A 17,743-nucleotide genomic window follows, 5' to 3' on the forward strand; every position below is an offset into this window, starting at 1 on the left:
AAAAAAAAAAAAAGAGTGTACCTAAATCCCTCCTGAGATGTGTGCAAACCTGGTAACCAATTACAAGACCATGTGCGGGGTGCGGTTCTCCCTCGCCTGCGTTCCCACCCAGGTAGCGGGACTCCCGGGGGGACCGCGGGCGGGTGACTCCGACCTCTCGCTCAATGGTGAGTGTTCCTCACCAAAATACCGCCGATTCTGGCGGTTGTTCTATCCCTTTTTTTTTCTTTTTTCCCTCCCTAAGTTTTCTTTTTTGATTTTCTCACCCCACTCTTTTCCCTTCTCCCCTTGTCCCTTCCCTTCACGCTTTCCCTGTCCCTTTCCCTTGGTGTTCGCTAGTCAATACGTAGAGGTTAGTACCCGCCCGGTGCGATAGCCATGGCATCTGTGACACATATATCCTATAATGTGAGAGGTCTTCACACTCCAGCTAAACGTCACTGCTTATTTAGGGAATTGGAAGCATTAAAAGGAGAAGTGGTGTTTCTCCAGGAGACCCATATTACCCATACTTCTAATCTCAAATTGAATACCCCCTCATATCCCACTTGGTATTATGGCCTCTCGGACACCCGTAACTCGAAAGGCGTTGCCATTGGGTTCCACAAGGGATCATTGTTTAAACTTACACATAAGGTTGCTGACGATTGCGGTCGATATCTGTTCCTGAAGGGCACTCTGGGTGGCACAGTATGTTCTTATGCTAATGTTTATGCTCCTAACCAAGATCAAGTGTCTTTTTTAGTGTCTACCATGCGCAAGTTTCAAGAATTCGCTGTTGGAATATCGGTAGTGGCAGGTGACTTTAATGGCCCAATGGACTCTTTAATGGAAACATCCTCTGGTAAGACCTATATTGCACACAAACGTTTAAACTTCTTGCGTACACAGCTTTATGAATTTCAACTAATAGATATTTGGCGTATTATGCACCCATCAGATAGGGACTACTCATATTTTTCCAAAACACATAATTCTTACTCAAGACTTGACTACTTCCTGGTGGATCATTTCCACCTCGAAATAGTTGACTCCTCTAGTATAGCTTCATCTACTATTTCAGATCATTCTCCCATTAGGTTAGTTTTGAAGATCCCCTCTCTCCCTTACAAAAGATCTACATGGAAGTTAAATGATAACCTAATTCACGAACTCCCAGATAAACAGTACATACGGGAAGAAATTGCCAGTTTCTTTACTGACAATTCTTCGCCTGATGTTAGCCCAGCTGTGCGATGGGAGGCCCACAAAGCTTATATTCGGGGTAAGCTTATAGAGTTGGGAGCGAGGAGGAAGAAGGAGCGTACTCGGCGTCAAAGAGTCCTCATCGCCGAAATTCACGTTCTTGAACGTTCTCATAAGGCATCCCTTGCGGCATCTACCTTATCCCTACTCACCCAGAAACTGGAGGAACTTAAAGCCTTGTTTCACGTACAAAATAAAGCTTACTATCGTAAGGTTTCTCAAAGGGTGTATGAATGGGGTGATAAACCGAGCCGGGTTTTAGCACGATCTTTGCAAAAACAAAAGGCGGCTTCCTTTGTTTCAAAAATTAAACGTAAGGATGACTCCTTGGTGCATGACTCTACATCAATCGCTGCTGAATTTTACAAGTTTTACACATATCTCTATTCTGTCCCCAAATCTATCCGGGACACTGAAACACGTAGATTATTGACGATGGAATATTTGGCGGGTGCCTACTTGCCCTCTATTCCTTTAGAGAAACTGCAACGCCTGGAGGCTGACGTCTCGGTGGAAGAACTTCAGTCTGCCTTAACTTCTACATCCACGGGAAAGGCCCCTGGCCCTGACGGCTTCTCGGCTTACTATTTTAAACAGTATCCTGATATTCTTCTCCCCCACTTGGCCTCTTATGTTAATTCTATCTCGGAAGTTTCACCACTACGCTCGGAGACCCTACAAGCATACATCACAGTGATTCCGAAAGAGGGTAAAGACCCTTCTTTATGCTCCAGCTACCGCCCCATTACTTTGCTAAACATTGATGCTAAACTTTACGCCAAAGTAATTGCGAATAGAATACTCCCTTTCCTCCCTGCCTGTATTGCAAACAGTCAAACAGGCTTTGTTCCTGGCCGCGAGGTCAGGGATAATGTGTCACGTACCATCTCCCTTGTATCTTATGTCCGTCGGTACTCCCAGCCCACCCTGATACTCTCCACAGATGCGGAGAAGGCATTTGACAGGGTGGACTGGGAGTTTCTGATGGCTACACTTCAGGAGTTTGGCCTGGGTCCTCGTTTGCTACAATTAATTAACGCCCTCTATAAATCCCCTACTGCTCAGATTAGAGTTAACGGTATTCTTAGCGAACCATTTACGCTCTCTAATGGGACTAGGCAAGGCTGCCCGCTCTCTCCGATACTCTTTGCTTTGACATTGGAACCCCTACTTGCCAGAATTCAAGCAAATCCTTCCATTCATGGCATTACAGTTGGATCAATGTCACATAAATATGCCGCGTACGCGGATGATGTCCTATTTTATGTCCAACAACCCTTGATTTCACTTCCTAATCTTCTCTCGGAATTGGACAGATATAGCAATCTGTCTAATTTTAAAATTAACCTTGCGAAGTCGGAGATCTTAAATGTTTCTATTCCCCCGGATGAAGTCTCTAGTATCCGTTCATCCTTCCCCTTCACTTGGCAATCTCACTCACTTAAATATTTGGGAGTTTACATCACTGCCTGTGTAGAAGACTTAGCCCGAGTGAATTATATCCCGTTACTCAACTCAATCAGAGTTAACTTCATAAATTGGCAGCACCTGGCTACTTCTTGGATTGGGAGGGTAAATGTTGTCAAAATGAACGTGCTACCCAGGGTGCTCTTTATGTTCCAGGTGCTCCCGTTTAATGTGCCAGGGAATTTTATTAAGATTTTAAACACCTTGGTAAGAACATACGTGTGGCGCCGTTCACAACCTCGTCTGGCGTTATCGCTTTTGATGCAAGATAAAAACCGGGGTGGGTTGGCGGTGCCAGATTTCGATAGATACCTGACTGCCGCCTCCCTGGTACGGATAGCCGACTGGAAATTCTCTCTTGGGGAAAAGCTATGGGTCCAGTTGGAGGAGAAATTGGCAAATACTTCGCTATATGCCCAAATCTGGATACCTCCGACATTTAGAAATCTAGCCGATACCGCGTCACCCCTTTCCAGTTCGGTTCTCCGTGTCTGGGACGGGCTTCATAAACATCACAAGTTACCATACAACTCACCGCTAATGCCAATTCTTGGCCATAGATACTTTCCGCCGGGCCATAAGGACCCTTCTTTTTCCCAATGGCTTTCTAAGGGTAAAACCACTCTTCTCCATCATATAACCGGGACGGAGGGAATACTGCCATTATCTAAATTATGTTGTTCAGCACCAAAGAAATTCATGGATTCGTGGAAATATTACCAATTACAGCAATTTGTGAAAGCACTACCCCATCCTTTACGTCATATGCACTCCTTGAATCCGATTGAACAAATTCTTTCACGTTCAGAACCAGGTAAAGGACTGCTATCTCAGTTTTATAAAGCTTTAGAAGCACTACTTCCTAGCTCTACTCCATCCTTTATTAAAAAGTGGGAGCTGGACCTCAATTGTACCCTCTCTTCGACACATGTGGAGGTTATCTTACAAATGACCCATAGCTCAGCAATTTCTGCCAGAATGGCAGAAGCCAATTATAAACTTCTTACTAGATGGCATTATTCCCCTGCCAAGTTACAGAAGATGTTTCCATCTCTCTCGGACACCTGCTGGAGAGGATGCGGGCTTAGAGCCACACACGCGCATATATGGTAGTTTTGCCCTGCGATTCGCCCATTTTGGAATACAGTACTATCTTTAGTTGAAATAATTCAGGGTTCACCGATTGCGAAAGATCCGTTGACAGTTCTTTTCCATAACACTAAAACTCAACTTACACAATATCGTAAATCTATTACTCCTCACCTTTTAAACGCAGCCAAAGCCTTAATCCCGAAACATTGGAAGCAGCCCGCAGCCCCCTCGATAGCGGAGTGGCTGTGTGCGGTAACCATATCTATTATTTGGAGGATATGACCATGGACCTCCGTGGCCAGGCACCCCTGGCCTGGAGGATTTGGTCTGGGTGGGTAATATTTACCCAATCCAGCTCATACGCATCGCATCTGGCTAACACCTCTTTAGGATAATGGGGATGACTGAAGTACACCAAGGGACTTCCCCCCCCTCCCTCTTTTCCCACCCCTTCCCCTTTTTTCCTTTCATTAACTGTTTTTTTTTTTTTTGGAAAGGCCTCCGCTTAAACATATGATCTGATGGGTTATAACAATCCGCTTGAACACTGAATACCAACCAATGGACACTCAGATGTCCTCTCTTGTGTTTTATGTATTTAATTGTTAGGACACCTCATGGGAGCCACTCATATCTGTATTTTTGCATAGAGACAATTTATAGGCTCTTTAAATAGGGCTCGTATATGGAGGCCATATCCTCCCCCCTCTTCTTCTTCTTTTTTTTTTTTCCCTCTTCCTTTTCTTTATTTTATGATTGTAATAATACATATATTTCTCAATAACAGATACATTAAAAAAAAAAAAAAAAAAAACAACTACAAGAAATGTCTTACCTCTGTGCTTGCCAACAAGGGTTTCTCTACCAAGTACTAAGTCATGCTTTGCTTAGGGATCAAATACTTATTTTACTCACTAAACTGCAACTCCATTTATAACATTTGTATCATGTGTTTTTTCTGGATTTTTGGTTGATATTCTGTCTCTAGCATTTAAAATACACCTATGATAAAAAATTTATAGACCCTTAATTTCTTTGTAAGTGGGCAAACTTACAAAATCTGCAGGGGGTCAAATCATTATTTTCCCTACTGTAGATTTCTATTCAATTTAAACTACAACATAGACATGTTATATTGAAATTGCTATTCTAAACCTACAGATGAATAAAGAGTAACAGAAGGTATGAAATACTTAGGATTCATGGAGAAAATGCTGTTTCAGACTCCCTTCAGTGCTGGTCTCTTATTTAAAAGCCTAGGACTGTAGGTAGAAGATTCTGGTGAAATGGTGGATAAATGTTCAGATTGGCTGATCCTCACCTTCAGCAGAAACCACATGACCAAACACCTAAGCTCTTGGTCATGTGACCAGCACTAGAAGAAGCCTAACGGAGTATATTTCTAAGCAAGGTTGAAGAGATGGATTAAAGTTATATTTTCTGCCAAAATTACCTTGTTACAAGGTCACAAAAGCCAACCAAGGTAGCAAGTAAAGGTTGTGTCAAGGCTTCAGATTGAACACCTTTAATTTAGGGCTGTATCACTAAAGAGGGAATCTTGCAATCATAAGGATGAATTACAGCATGTTCGGCTTTAGCTAACTTGTGGTCATCAGTGTCCTCTTTATTGAAAATAAAAAAAATGTTGGTGTTTGAAGATTGGAGTTGAGGTGCCCAAGTATCTCCTAGCTGAGCAGAAATTATGGTCAACAATGGGAGAAAAAAAAACTTTGCCTCACCTGGGGAGTAATACCGGCATCCAGTAAGGCATCAATCAGACGACTGTAGTAATTGAGCCCTGGTTCATTCACAAAGTTTCTTGTACCGTCTGGAAGAACCCTCGGCCAGGAGATGGAGAAGCGGTAGTTTGAGACCTTCAGACTCTTCAGCATCTCTACATCTTCATCAATTCGGTAGTAACTGCTGCATGCTATATCTCCAGTCCCTCCATCTAGAATCTTTGACTCTGTGTGTGAAAATTGGTCCCAGATGCTGATCCCTTTTCCTTCTGCCCTCCAGGCTCCCTCAATCTACAGATCAGAATGGAGGTGGGGTTAGGGCACAATACATTCCCGAGTACATGTTGAACTGGTGAACTAGTGATTTCATGATACATCAAAAAGAAAAAGAGTGGTCTGAAAATGGCTGATGAACCATGTGTGAACACTGTCCAATTGCGCAACAAGCCTTTGTTAATTTAGGTGGACAATTTACACATGATGTGGGTCTGTTAGGCACTGGGGCCCTTCCTGCTGTCATGTAGACCTGGACCCTGCTGGCGTATAGGGTTCTATGGCAAGTGAGAGAAAATTTTCATGTTGTGCTAACCCTGCCCCCTCCTCCTCCATCTGAATGCGGGAAAGGACCAAAAAAGGTGTCCAAAAGCCCTAAGCCTGCCAATATAATATAGTGAATACAGAGGCTAATATTTAACTTATCCACTGAGACTGGATTTAAATCTTTATTCTTTTGGTAACACACATTAAAGTGTAAGTTCACCTTTACAGATAATCTGTAAGGTGAACTTGTACTGGACCCCCTCCCCATCCCCCCGGTCTAGCTGTACCAGTGTCCCCTGACACAGGAGGTTGGCCTCTTGGCACATGCGCTATTCAGCGAATGCTTTGAATTTTTTTAATTAAAAAAAAAGCACTTGTCCCGGCTTGTTCCAGTGTTCTGACAGCCTATCAGAATGCTATACCCACGTCACTTCCGGTGCAACCGCATCATTCAACAGCTGGTGCCACGTCCTGCGTCCCAGTGCGCATACCCAGAAGATGCTCTCCGGTCGAGAAAAATTTTACTGCAGATCATAGAGCTGACTGACAGGAGCACTGACTGAGGGGGAAAGCGGTTCCTGCTGATCACAGCAGTGTGTGCAATGGCTATACATCCCTGTGCATATACAGTTATACTAATGGAGGGCTGTTCTCCTGAATATATATATATATATATATATATATATATATATATATATATTGTCAGGATTATTGGGGGTGATTAAATAAAAGAGAAAAAAATTGAATTATTAAAAGCTACATGTATATTCAGTCTTATATATATATATATATATATAGATTTTGAACAGCACAGCTTCCATCTTGTTTGAAGGTGAATGAAAGTTCATATATGTTCTTTTACAAAATGTCTCTTACAAGAGAGTCTAGAATTTCAATAGAAGATCTCTGTCTTTCTTGATCGTAAATAAGTGGTACATGGACATCTCATCAGATAAGACATAATGGTAGTGCCAGTCTGTCTGTAAGTATTTTAACAATGGACAATGGTCCAGTGTACTCTATCAGACATTTAAACTATATAAGTTTTAACCACTTGCCGACTGCCTAACGACGATTTACGTCGGCAGTCAGCCCCTCACAGGCAAAGTGACGTAGATCTACGTCGCTAGCCTGTGAGGGTCTAGGGAGCGAGCACCCGCCCCCGGAGGCGCGCTCCCGCTCCCGCGTGGTCACGGACCCCCCGCACGTGTGACCGGCGGACCCGATGTCCGCCGGTCACTCTGCGATCGCCGCTGCAGAGGTAGAAAGTCAGGCGGCTAGTGTAAACAAGCCGCCTGTCATTCTCCCCTGTGTAGAAACAACGATCACACGGTTCTACTATGTAGGACCGTTGATCATTGTTCCTACAGCCCAAGCCACAGCCAATCACAGTTAGAATCACTCCCCTAGGGACACACACAGCCCCTCCCTCTCAAATAAAGTTAACCCCTTCAGTACCAGTGTCATTTTGCAGTAACAGTGCATATGTACAGCACTGATTACTGCAGTAATGTCACTGGTAACCCCAAAAGTGTCAAAAATGTCAGTCAAGGGTCCGATCTGTCCGCCGCAATGTCGCAGTACCGCAAAAAAATCGCAGATCGCCGCCATTACGCGTTAAAAAAAAAACAACAAAAATGACAAAAATCTTTCCCTTTGTTAGTAAACGCGATAACTTTTGCGCAAACCAATCAAAATACGCTTTTTGCGATTTTGTTTACCAAACATATGTAGCATAAAACAAATTGGCCGAAAATGTTAAAAAATTTTGATTTTTACATTTTTTTTGGGGAATTTCATATAAAAAAATGTGAAAAATATTGCTATTTTTGCAAAATTGACGCTCTTTTTTTGTTTATAGCGCATGATCAAAAAATCGCACAGGTGATCAAATACCACCAAAAGAAAGCTCTGTTTGTGGGGAAAAAAGGACGTCAAATTCGTTTAGGTACAGCGTCGCATGACCGCGCAATTCTCCGTTAAAATCACGCAGTGCCGAATCGCAAAATACCCCCTGGTCAGGAAGTGGTAAAATCTTCCAGGGCTTAAGTGGTTAAAGATGCATTATATCGTGTGTAAGAAAATATGAGTAATAATTATACGTATACGTATACATATATATTTAGGAATGTTATATCATATTTTGGTTTTATATTCTTGCTACAGTAATAATCTTACTTAGAGTGAATACTAATTACCTAATTTTAGAGTTTAAGTTTGTGTTTAAGTGTTTATGGTGATCATAAATACTATATTCCAGACACTCAGTCTGAAGTGTTTGACAGAATCCAAATAATTAATGGATTTTCAGTAGCCAGAGGTCGGGATAGGTCATCAGATAATAATAATGGTAATTATTCTATATGCTGAATCTAATGAACAGTATAATACTGCCCCCTTTGGAGATGCTACTAAATGCAGTCTCGGGGGTAACTCAGTATTTTTCCAATAAATATATATATTGTATTAATAATTATCTTTATAAATGGCTTTACCAGATCCAATCTCTGCCAAGATGAGTGATGGAGATATTAGATGGACATTTATGTATGTACTGAGAGTATGGACAAGTTTATATGTTGCTTTTATGATTACTCTTAAATATAAAGAAATCATCCTTTCATTTTATTATCCAAAGTATTGGGTTAATTAAAGAGGCGTGACTATGACCTCATCAGTTAATGGATAAGATATCCCAACCAATGGGGATAATGTTCCTCCCTCTGGGTTTAACTTATGGTAATTTTAATAGTCCTTTGTTCAATACCATACAAAAAGGAGAACCCAGATGTGAGAGACACATTACACTACTGACAACATTACACTTGCAACACACACGCTACTCACATCCATCTATATATACTCATCTAAACATACTCCATCTTGCTCCATCATTTATCTGAAACTTTGAGGGATGCCAAAACGAAACTCCTCCCTAACTGGCCACCATTTTAAGAAGGCATCCATCTTAAGGACTCTGGTAACGACCATTTGAAGCTAGCAGCCATCTTAAGTGTGGTAAATATACCTTGCTGTTTTTTTTTTTAGTTTATTCAATATTGTTTATTTCCTTCCTTATATGTTTTATATTGCATATTTAAGGGTAATAAGATTACAATCCCAGCCGTATAAACCATAGTAGATTTTTCTCTAAAAAACTGATTTTTGTTTTTATACATTTTTATTAATATCAGATTCAGCGCATTATTGCGATTTTAGTCTCTCGTTTTGCATAGCTAATTTTCGCTCCATCTGCAGTGGAGTGACTGTCGGCTGCGCCATTCGCAGACAATTGTGGTCTGATTATTTAGAATACTTACCTATGGTTTATGCTATACCTGAGAAAAGGTAATCTTGCTTTTATTTTACTTTCATCATTAGGCTACATATCACATTGCATTTATTGTTTGAAGTTTGTATTTTATGTAAAAATATCTTTTTGTGTCATTTCCAGTTTGATCATTTATAGTGAATACATGTCTTGTGAATAAATATTTTTATATATTCCATACTGTAGACTGTACTCACTAAGATTGGTATATGCTTTTAAAAAGAAATTAATCAATTAAAAAGAACTTGTTACATATTGATTTGTGGAAATAAGTTGAGATTCTCCTTCCTTACAGATCTTTGCTTATTAACATAAATGGACACTGTTATATTCAGAGCAGTATAAATATTCTGACAATATATATATATAAATGGAGGGATTAAAAAATATATATATTTTAGCACTACCCCCGTAGGAGCTGCTGGTTACGGATTCCCTTGGGTTACCCATAGCAACAACTTGACATATAGCATATTCTAAGTGCTTGGCTCAGTCAGAAAACTGTCCAGGGGTTTTTTTTTGGGTTTTATTTGAGAACTGGGATAGGAGAAGGGATGAGTGGGATACTCCAACTGAATAAACTATGCATATTTGCTGGGACTTCTGAACTTAGCTGAATGCGGCAAGGCAGCTGCTTCACCTTGCCACTATAGTAAGGAGAAATTAATGAACTGTTCTGTACTGTGAATCACTCTTCAGGGTCCTACTTGGAACCCCCTTTGTCCCTACTCTTCAGGGTTCTATACGACACCCCCTTTACTCTGACACACTGTGTGAGCTGACCCCATGATCCTCTGACTACACTGGAGTGGTCCCCCTTACTGGGCAGACCCTTTGGCAAGTCCCCTGGCACTCACGGACACTGTTTTTCCCGGAAGACTTTGCCAGCAGTCTACTGTCAGCTTTACTGGATCCTCTGCAGCTCAGCTCCACACCTGGTTCACTAGGCCGACTGCCTATGACCACCTTCTTTTCACAGCAGGAGGAGAGACAGCCATCAGCTTCCTCCTGGGACTCTGCTTCCCGCCAAAGACACCCTGTCACATGTCCCCCCAGCTTTTATGAGCAATCCCAGGATGCACTGCGAGTGCCCACCCACTGGGAGTCCCACAAAAGCCAATGTGTCACTGGCTGGGTTTCCTCCACTGTCCAATAAGCTCCCTCATTGGATACAGTAGGGACACTCCCTCAGACCCAGTGAATCACACCAGGGAACATGCAACAGGCTACCTAATAGATCAGGCTTCCATGATAAGCAGAAGGAGCAATAAATGCTCTCACCTAGCACCTACCTAGGAGGGTGCTACAATATATATATATATATATATATATATATATATAATGTAATCAGGGGAACAGCCCTCCATTGGTATAACTGTATATGCACAGGGATGTATAGCCATTGCACACACTGCTGTGATCAGAAGGAGCCGCTTTCCCCCTCAGTCAGTGCTCTGCCCCGCCTCCTCTCAGTCAGCTCTCCAATCTGCAGTAAAATTTTTCTCGACCCGAGAGCATCTTCTGCGCATGCGCACTGGGAAACGGGACACGGCACTAGCTGTTGAATGATGTGGCCGCATCGGAAGTGATGTGGGTATAGCATTCTGTTAAGGTATAGCAATCTGAAGCAGAATCCCGATAATTTTGCTCTGTCGTGGACTATCAGGGAGATCCCTCCTCCTACCTTCTCCACCTCCAGGAGGTCAGATGCTGCCTGGCTGTTTGCAGATTGGTCAGTCCGGAGTGAGTAGGCGTGGCCACCAGAGGATGATAAGTCCGTCTGTGTGCTGTGGTAAGGGGCGGACCATCCTCTCCTATCACTGTTTCTTTTCTGTTTACTTTCACATTGCATGCACACACAAATACGCACATGTTTTACTTTCACACTGCATGCACACACAATTATTCCAACTCTGCTACTTTGGCCTTAAGTTTGAAATTCCCTTTTCAATTTCCTGTAATTCTCTCTTTATTGAGTAGACACTATAATCTGATGATAAGTAGGCGGAGATTAATTATGCAGAGTGGACGGAGCTTTGGGGAAGTGGGTGTGGTACATTTTCAAGTAAGTAATTGATAGCTGTGCTGCAAAATGTCCCTGGAAATTTGTTTCAAATGTTGGCAACTATGTCTTAACCACTTTAGCCCCGCTCACATTGAGGCTACTGCGGCAAAGTGCCGCGATCCCGTCCAGCGACGTAGACCTACGTCGCTGGACTCCGCCCCTTGTGGGCGGCGCTCGCGCGCCGCCGGAGGCTCGCTCCCGCTGTGTTCATTCACAGCGGGAGTCGGGCCAGGGGAGGAGCAGCGGCGATTGCCGCTGCTCTGCCCCGATCGTCGGGGATCGAGTCTGGAGATCCGCCCGCTGTGTGTAAACACAGCGGGCGGATCTCCATAGTGACAGGGACTGACAGATCGGAGTGTTCAGCATAGCTGGACATCCGATCTGTCCTTCTGTCACACAGTCACCTCCCCCCCCACACGTCAGTAAGCACCAGGCATACATTAACCCCTCCCTCTCCAATAAAATTAACCCCTTCCCTGCCAGTGTCATTTTTACAGTAACAGTGCATATATATAGCACTGATTACTGTAGAAATGTCACTGGTACCCCCAAAAGTGTCAAAAATGTCAGTCAAGGGTCCGATCTGTCCGCTGCAATGTCGCAGTCCCGCAAAAAAATCGCAGATCACCGCCATTACGCGTTAAAAAAAAAAACACCAAAAATGACAGAAATCTTTCCTTTAGTTAGTAAACGCAATAACTTTTGCGCAAACCAATCAAAATACGCTTATTGCGATTTTTTTTACTAAACATAGGTAGCATAAAACAAATTGGCCAAAAATGTAAAAAAAATTTGATTTTTACATTTTTTTTGGGGGGAATTTCATATAAAAATATGTGAAAAATATTGTTATTTTTTTCAAAATAAACGCTCTTTTTTTGTTTATAGCGCAAAAAGTAAAAATTGCACAGGTGATCAAATACCACCAAAAGAAAGCTCTGTTTGTGAGAAAAAAAGGACGTAAATTTCGTTTGGGTACGGCGTCGCACGACCGCGCAATTGTCAGTTAAAGTCGCACAGCGCCGAATCGCAAAAAGTGGCCTGGACGGAAGACAGCAAAATCCTCCGGTGGGAAAGTGGTTAAACTAACATGGCTGCAGTAGCCTGACATCTGATAAGTCACTGCAGGTTATTGCATCTGTTATAACCATCTGTCAGGGAAATAAAAAATCCAGAAAAGCACCATTGCTGTACCTGATAAGAAGAGGAGGCCACACTCCAAGCAAAGTCAGGGCTGAATTCATCATACAGGAAATAATCATCTCTAGACTGTACAATTCCGTTGTTGCGTATCACCTCGGTGTAATAAATGGCTGTGCGCTTGGCTGTTCTTGGGCGATTGGGATTATTGAAATCCACATGATGAAGTCCAAATCGCAGTCGGTATCCTTGGTCCCACTCAAAGGTGTCCATTAGGGACCACGCAAAGTAACCCTTTAGATTGACACTATCGATGTTGTAAGCTTCACAAAAGAAACAGTAAAAATGTTCAAAATCAAATTTTATAGATTCATAGGAACATCCTCTAGTTAGTCAACATCCTTGTCTACTGTGAGAAATTGTTTAAAAGCCAAGTGTATTTTCACTCAGCTATTGACAGAACTCTCTCAACAGACTTTTGTGGGAAAAGGGGAATACAGAAGCACAGTCACTATGCTGCACTACTAAACAAGGAACACAGTTTTATGTGCAATTAACAAATAAGGCTTCCTCCATTTAAACGTATCATCAGAAACTATAAAAGGTAAACAGATACATGGATGCTGCCTTTCCTAACCTCTGTGTTGAGCTTTAATACTGTGAGTCACTCATCCAGAACCATCATTACAGAACTCTGGTCTATATAGAAAAACCTCAAATTGAATCCTCCAAGCAGGGGATTAAAACAAAATGCAGCTCTGGATGCAATACTTACATCTCCCAGAGAGTGGTGCTGTAGTTCCTTTCTGCAGCTAGATGTCCCCTTCATTTGGGTTGAACAATGTTCAGCATTATTTAACCCTGCAGACTGAGGACATCAATTGATGTCAAGGCTTTGAGCACTGGGTGTCACAATGACACATTGCACTTACATAAAATGATGCAGAGAGGGACATCATTATATCAGTATTACAATCTGTATCATTAAAGTGAAATTAAAGGCTATTTTTTTTTTTTTTTTAAAGTGTTATACTTAGCTGCTTTGTGCAGCGATATTGCACAGAACGGTCCCTTACCTCCTATTCCTTAAATCCCCCACCGGCTTTTTCTGCTCCTTTTTCCTTTGAGTGTCGCGTGCTACGTGTGCAGGAGCACTCCCTAGCTGGGCTGTGTGGATCCACAGACATGCACAACACCGGTAAGCCACAAAACCTATTTATGTTTAGGGCTACTGCCCACTATTAGCTAATAAAAATGAGCTGCTCCAGGCTTTTGAAGGATCCCAACAATATAATCACATTCCACCTGGCTGCGCCTCCCAGCACAAAGATGAGAGCTGCAGCCAGCTGCATTTGTAACCTACCCAGCCTGGCGTTCCTGTGAGCGCAGGAGGTTCCGAGAAGAGAGCCGGTGACTGACAGTCACTGCCCTTGGCTCCACGCAGGCCAGAACTGAGTGATAATCGGTCACGTGATCATGAGCTCTCAGTCTTAGAGCTGACATGGGACAACTATGGCGAGTATTAACACCCCATACCCTTTTGAGTTTAAAACCACTTTAAGGGCTGTCCTTTACAGGAAACAATCTGCGGAGGACCCTGCATGTACCATGTCTGGTCTGAAGACAAGGTTGGGGGGGCTTTAACCCAAAGGAGAGCGCTGATCAGAGTAATCTGGCAGGGGGCCATCCCCCTGTCAGAACACAACAGCTCAGCAGGGGAGATCGCTGAACTAACCTTGCATGGTTAGTACAGCGGCTCCGACTACCGTAATGCCAGTTCGGAGCTGACAGTTTTTTTTTCGTTCAACCCACGGGATTGAATGAAAAAAAAAATAATAGTGTGTACCTGGTTTAAGAACCCTGAGTCTTTCATCAGCCTAAATGACTGCTGGTGTTTATCATTATTAAAGACATTGATTTTGTGAGACTTTTTCAGCGATCTATAGATAGATAGATAGATAGATAGATAGCTTACAAACCTTTCAATGCCTCATCAATGTATGTCTTGTAATATTCTATTCGGGGATTGTCATCAAAATCTGGATTACTGTCCATTGAAAGTCCACTTTCAGTGACATAGATTGGGACATCTCCGTACTCTTCTTTAACCCAATTAAGCAGCCTCCTCATCCCCCAGGCTACTGCCCTGTAAACATCATAAAAAGCTGTGGTGGGCCAACTATCATCAAATCTTTCTACAATGTCCATATCAGTACTGAAAGATGGAGGGTACAGGCTGACAATTTTCTGCTGAACTATCTTGGTGGTGTAGATGTTAATACAGAAAACATCAGCTGTGCCCTGGATGTAGGTCTTCTCTTCATCTGTAAAAGCTGGAAGTCTGGAAGATGGAAGACCCTGTAGTTCACTCTTGTTGGCCACTTGCCATTTCATGGCCTCAGGGTAATCACCGTTTATGAAGATGGGGTGAGCAAACCACCCCAGTGCGAACTGCAGGTAACGGTCAGCGGCTTCAATGTCCTTTGGGTCTGTTCGGTCATTGGGTTCCACCCAGTTTGCGTTGAGGCTTAATGAGATCACACCTTGTTGGTTTCCTCGATAATTATCATCATAAGTATGGTAGACTCTGGCATGGGCTCTCAACAAGTTGTGACCTACTCTGTATGGAGCATAGCCAGGGTCTTTTATTGCAGGTGGGTGTATACCAGTCCCATAGCCAGCTGTTGCAATAGTGTAGGGCTGGTGGAATGTCATCCAGAACTTGACCCTATCACCAAATGTCCTAAAGCAAAAGTCAGCATAGTCATTGAATGCTTCAATAACAATGTCATTCTCCCAGCCACCTAAATCTTGGAGAGCTTGGGGTAGATCAAAGTGGTAGAGGGTCACCATTGGAGAAATGTTACTTGCTAGTAGACCATCAATGAGTCTGTTGTAGTAGTCAACACCTTTTTCATTTGGCGTGCCTTGTCCAGTTGGAAATATTCTAGACCAGGAGATGGAGAAACGGTAACTGTTAACTCCTAAGCCTCTAAGCATGTACAAGTCCGCATCCAGCTGGTGGTAACTGTCGGATGCTATGTCCCCATTGCCATTTGCAAATATATTTCCAGGTACATGTGTAAATGTGTCCCAAATACTGGGTCCCTTTCCATCTTCATTCCATGCTCCTTCCACCTGGTAGGCTGACGTTGAAACCCCCCATTTAAAATCTTCTGGAACAGCTGCATAATGATACATGTCTCTTTCAAAGGCTGTCTGCCCTGAAAACTTCTCCCACACAACTTTTGCTTTTGAAGGAACCTCTGATGCCGACTGGGAAACCAACTTTTGAGACTGCGGCCATTTTGCACTTGAGAACTTTTTGTCAGTTTTGAAGCCAGGAAAGCCATTGTTTTTAATAATGGTGGAATAGGAATAGGCGGATGTTTTTGGGGTCCGCTGTCTATTTGAGTTTTGGAAATCAACATGATGTAAGCCAAACCTCTGGCTGTATCCCTCAGGGCCCTCAAAGCCATCCAAGAGGGACCGGACTATGTAGGATCTTATAACTACACCATCAGAAATGAATGCTGCAAGTAGAATAAGGAGGCACAAAGGTCAGAATATGAAAAAAAATATGTAAAGCATGACTTATTGTATCAATTGGATAATCCAGTAAAGCATGAAAAATTAGTATTTAAAGCATCACTGGGGGAAGTAATATGTGGCAGGTATGAAGCTGTGCATCTTTAGCCAGCAGCCTCTCAAACCTTCCTGATGTGGCCCCTCCCTAGCTCCAGCACATCCCTATTGATCAAAAAGGGTGTCCATCATAGCAAATGGAACAGTGCTTAGAAGATGAAGCAGTGAAAAACTGGTGAGGGGAGCAAGAGGTGAGATGCTGCTCACCCACACTATGCACAGACGCTATCCACACTGGGCACCCACATAGATCCCCAGGCACTGCAGTTCTCTTAGAGGGGAAGCAAAGTGGGGCTATCCATTATATCACCAGCTTTGAGGCATTTTTTTCTCCCACTGACCACAAGTTGGGGGCAAAATATAACTAACCAACAAACTCTGTATACAGTGCTGTATCTTAGTCCTGTCCTCTGCACTGCATTCACCTTTTTTATACATTATACTTCTGACCCCTGATTTGTATTTGCCATGTTACACATTTTACTCCTGACACTTGCACTGTAAATGCTATGGTGTACATTATATTTCTCCGTCCCCTGCACTATATATGTTATATTGTATGTTGTCCTGACTACATTCACTGTATTGTAAAATATAATTTTGTCTCCTGCACTGTATACGCTATGTTGTACATTTCATTAGAGTTGTATTAAAGGTTCGGCTTTTTAAAAAAAGAAAAAATAACAAACATGTTATACTTACCTGCCTATTGTAATAGTTTTGCACAGACCCTATCCTCTTTCTCTAGTGTCCCACGCCGGCACTCCTGCCCCCCCCCCCCCCCCATGACCAGTGCCCTCAATAGCAAGCAGCTTGCTACGGGGACACTGGTGCGTGTTCTCTCTCGGGCCCACTCAATGAGCTCATAAGACACATACACAAAGAGCCACAGCTCAGACCAATGGCTCCCGCTGCTGTTTCAACTAATGAGGAGAGGGAGGCCTGGGACAGCCAAGCTTATCGCTTAATCAAGATCGGTCTTAGGTGAGTATTAGGAGGGGCTGTGGGGGGAGCAGCACACAGAAGGTTTTTTTACCTTTGTGCATAGAAGCATGAACGTAAAAAACCTTTAACTGTTTTAACCACTTTGAGATGGGTAACTAGCTTTATTTCACAGGATTTTTTCCAACCAAAGCCTTTAGCAGCCACATGAGGTGTCGCAGTATGATATGTGTCAAATTATATTTTCTAAATATTTTATGCCAAATGGGATTGAAGTGTGGTTGGTGTTTATCACTGTATTTTCTGCAACAGCTGTTGGGTTGCTGTACTTTTTTACATAAGTCGATCTATTGATCAACTTATGTACCACCAGACTGTCAGGTTTTTCCTGAACGATTAGTGCTACCAGCTATAGCTGGCAACACTGGTCATTGTATTCTGCCGGTGGGGAAGGCTCCCTGCTTGCAAAATACAACAACTCTAATGGAGTGATTCCCTCATCCACATCAAATGTGTGGATGGGGGAATGGACACACT

The 17,743-nt window shown here is 42.7% G+C and overlaps 1 protein-coding gene across 1 annotated transcript in view; it reads right to left on the bottom strand.

The window, feature by feature from the left end:
- LOC309558741 (uncharacterized protein) overlaps positions 1-17,743 on the bottom strand; it is a gene marked incomplete at both ends in the record, with an annotated part of 190,696 nt that overhangs the window by 23,188 nt on the left and 149,765 nt on the right. Inside the window, 3 exons of the mRNA XM_082261788.1 lie at positions 5,544-5,834; positions 12,674-12,942; positions 14,599-16,152. Of these exons, the coding sequence (XP_082117914.1) occupies positions 5,544-5,834; positions 12,674-12,942; positions 14,599-16,152 (2,114 nt within the window). The remainder of the gene's footprint in view (positions 1-5,543; positions 5,835-12,673; positions 12,943-14,598; positions 16,153-17,743) is intronic.

The sequence above is a fragment of the Pelophylax lessonae genome, assembly GCF_965119305.1.
Source record: "Pelophylax lessonae genome assembly, chromosome: 6".
Taxonomy (NCBI): Eukaryota; Metazoa; Chordata; class Amphibia; order Anura; family Ranidae; genus Pelophylax; species Pelophylax lessonae.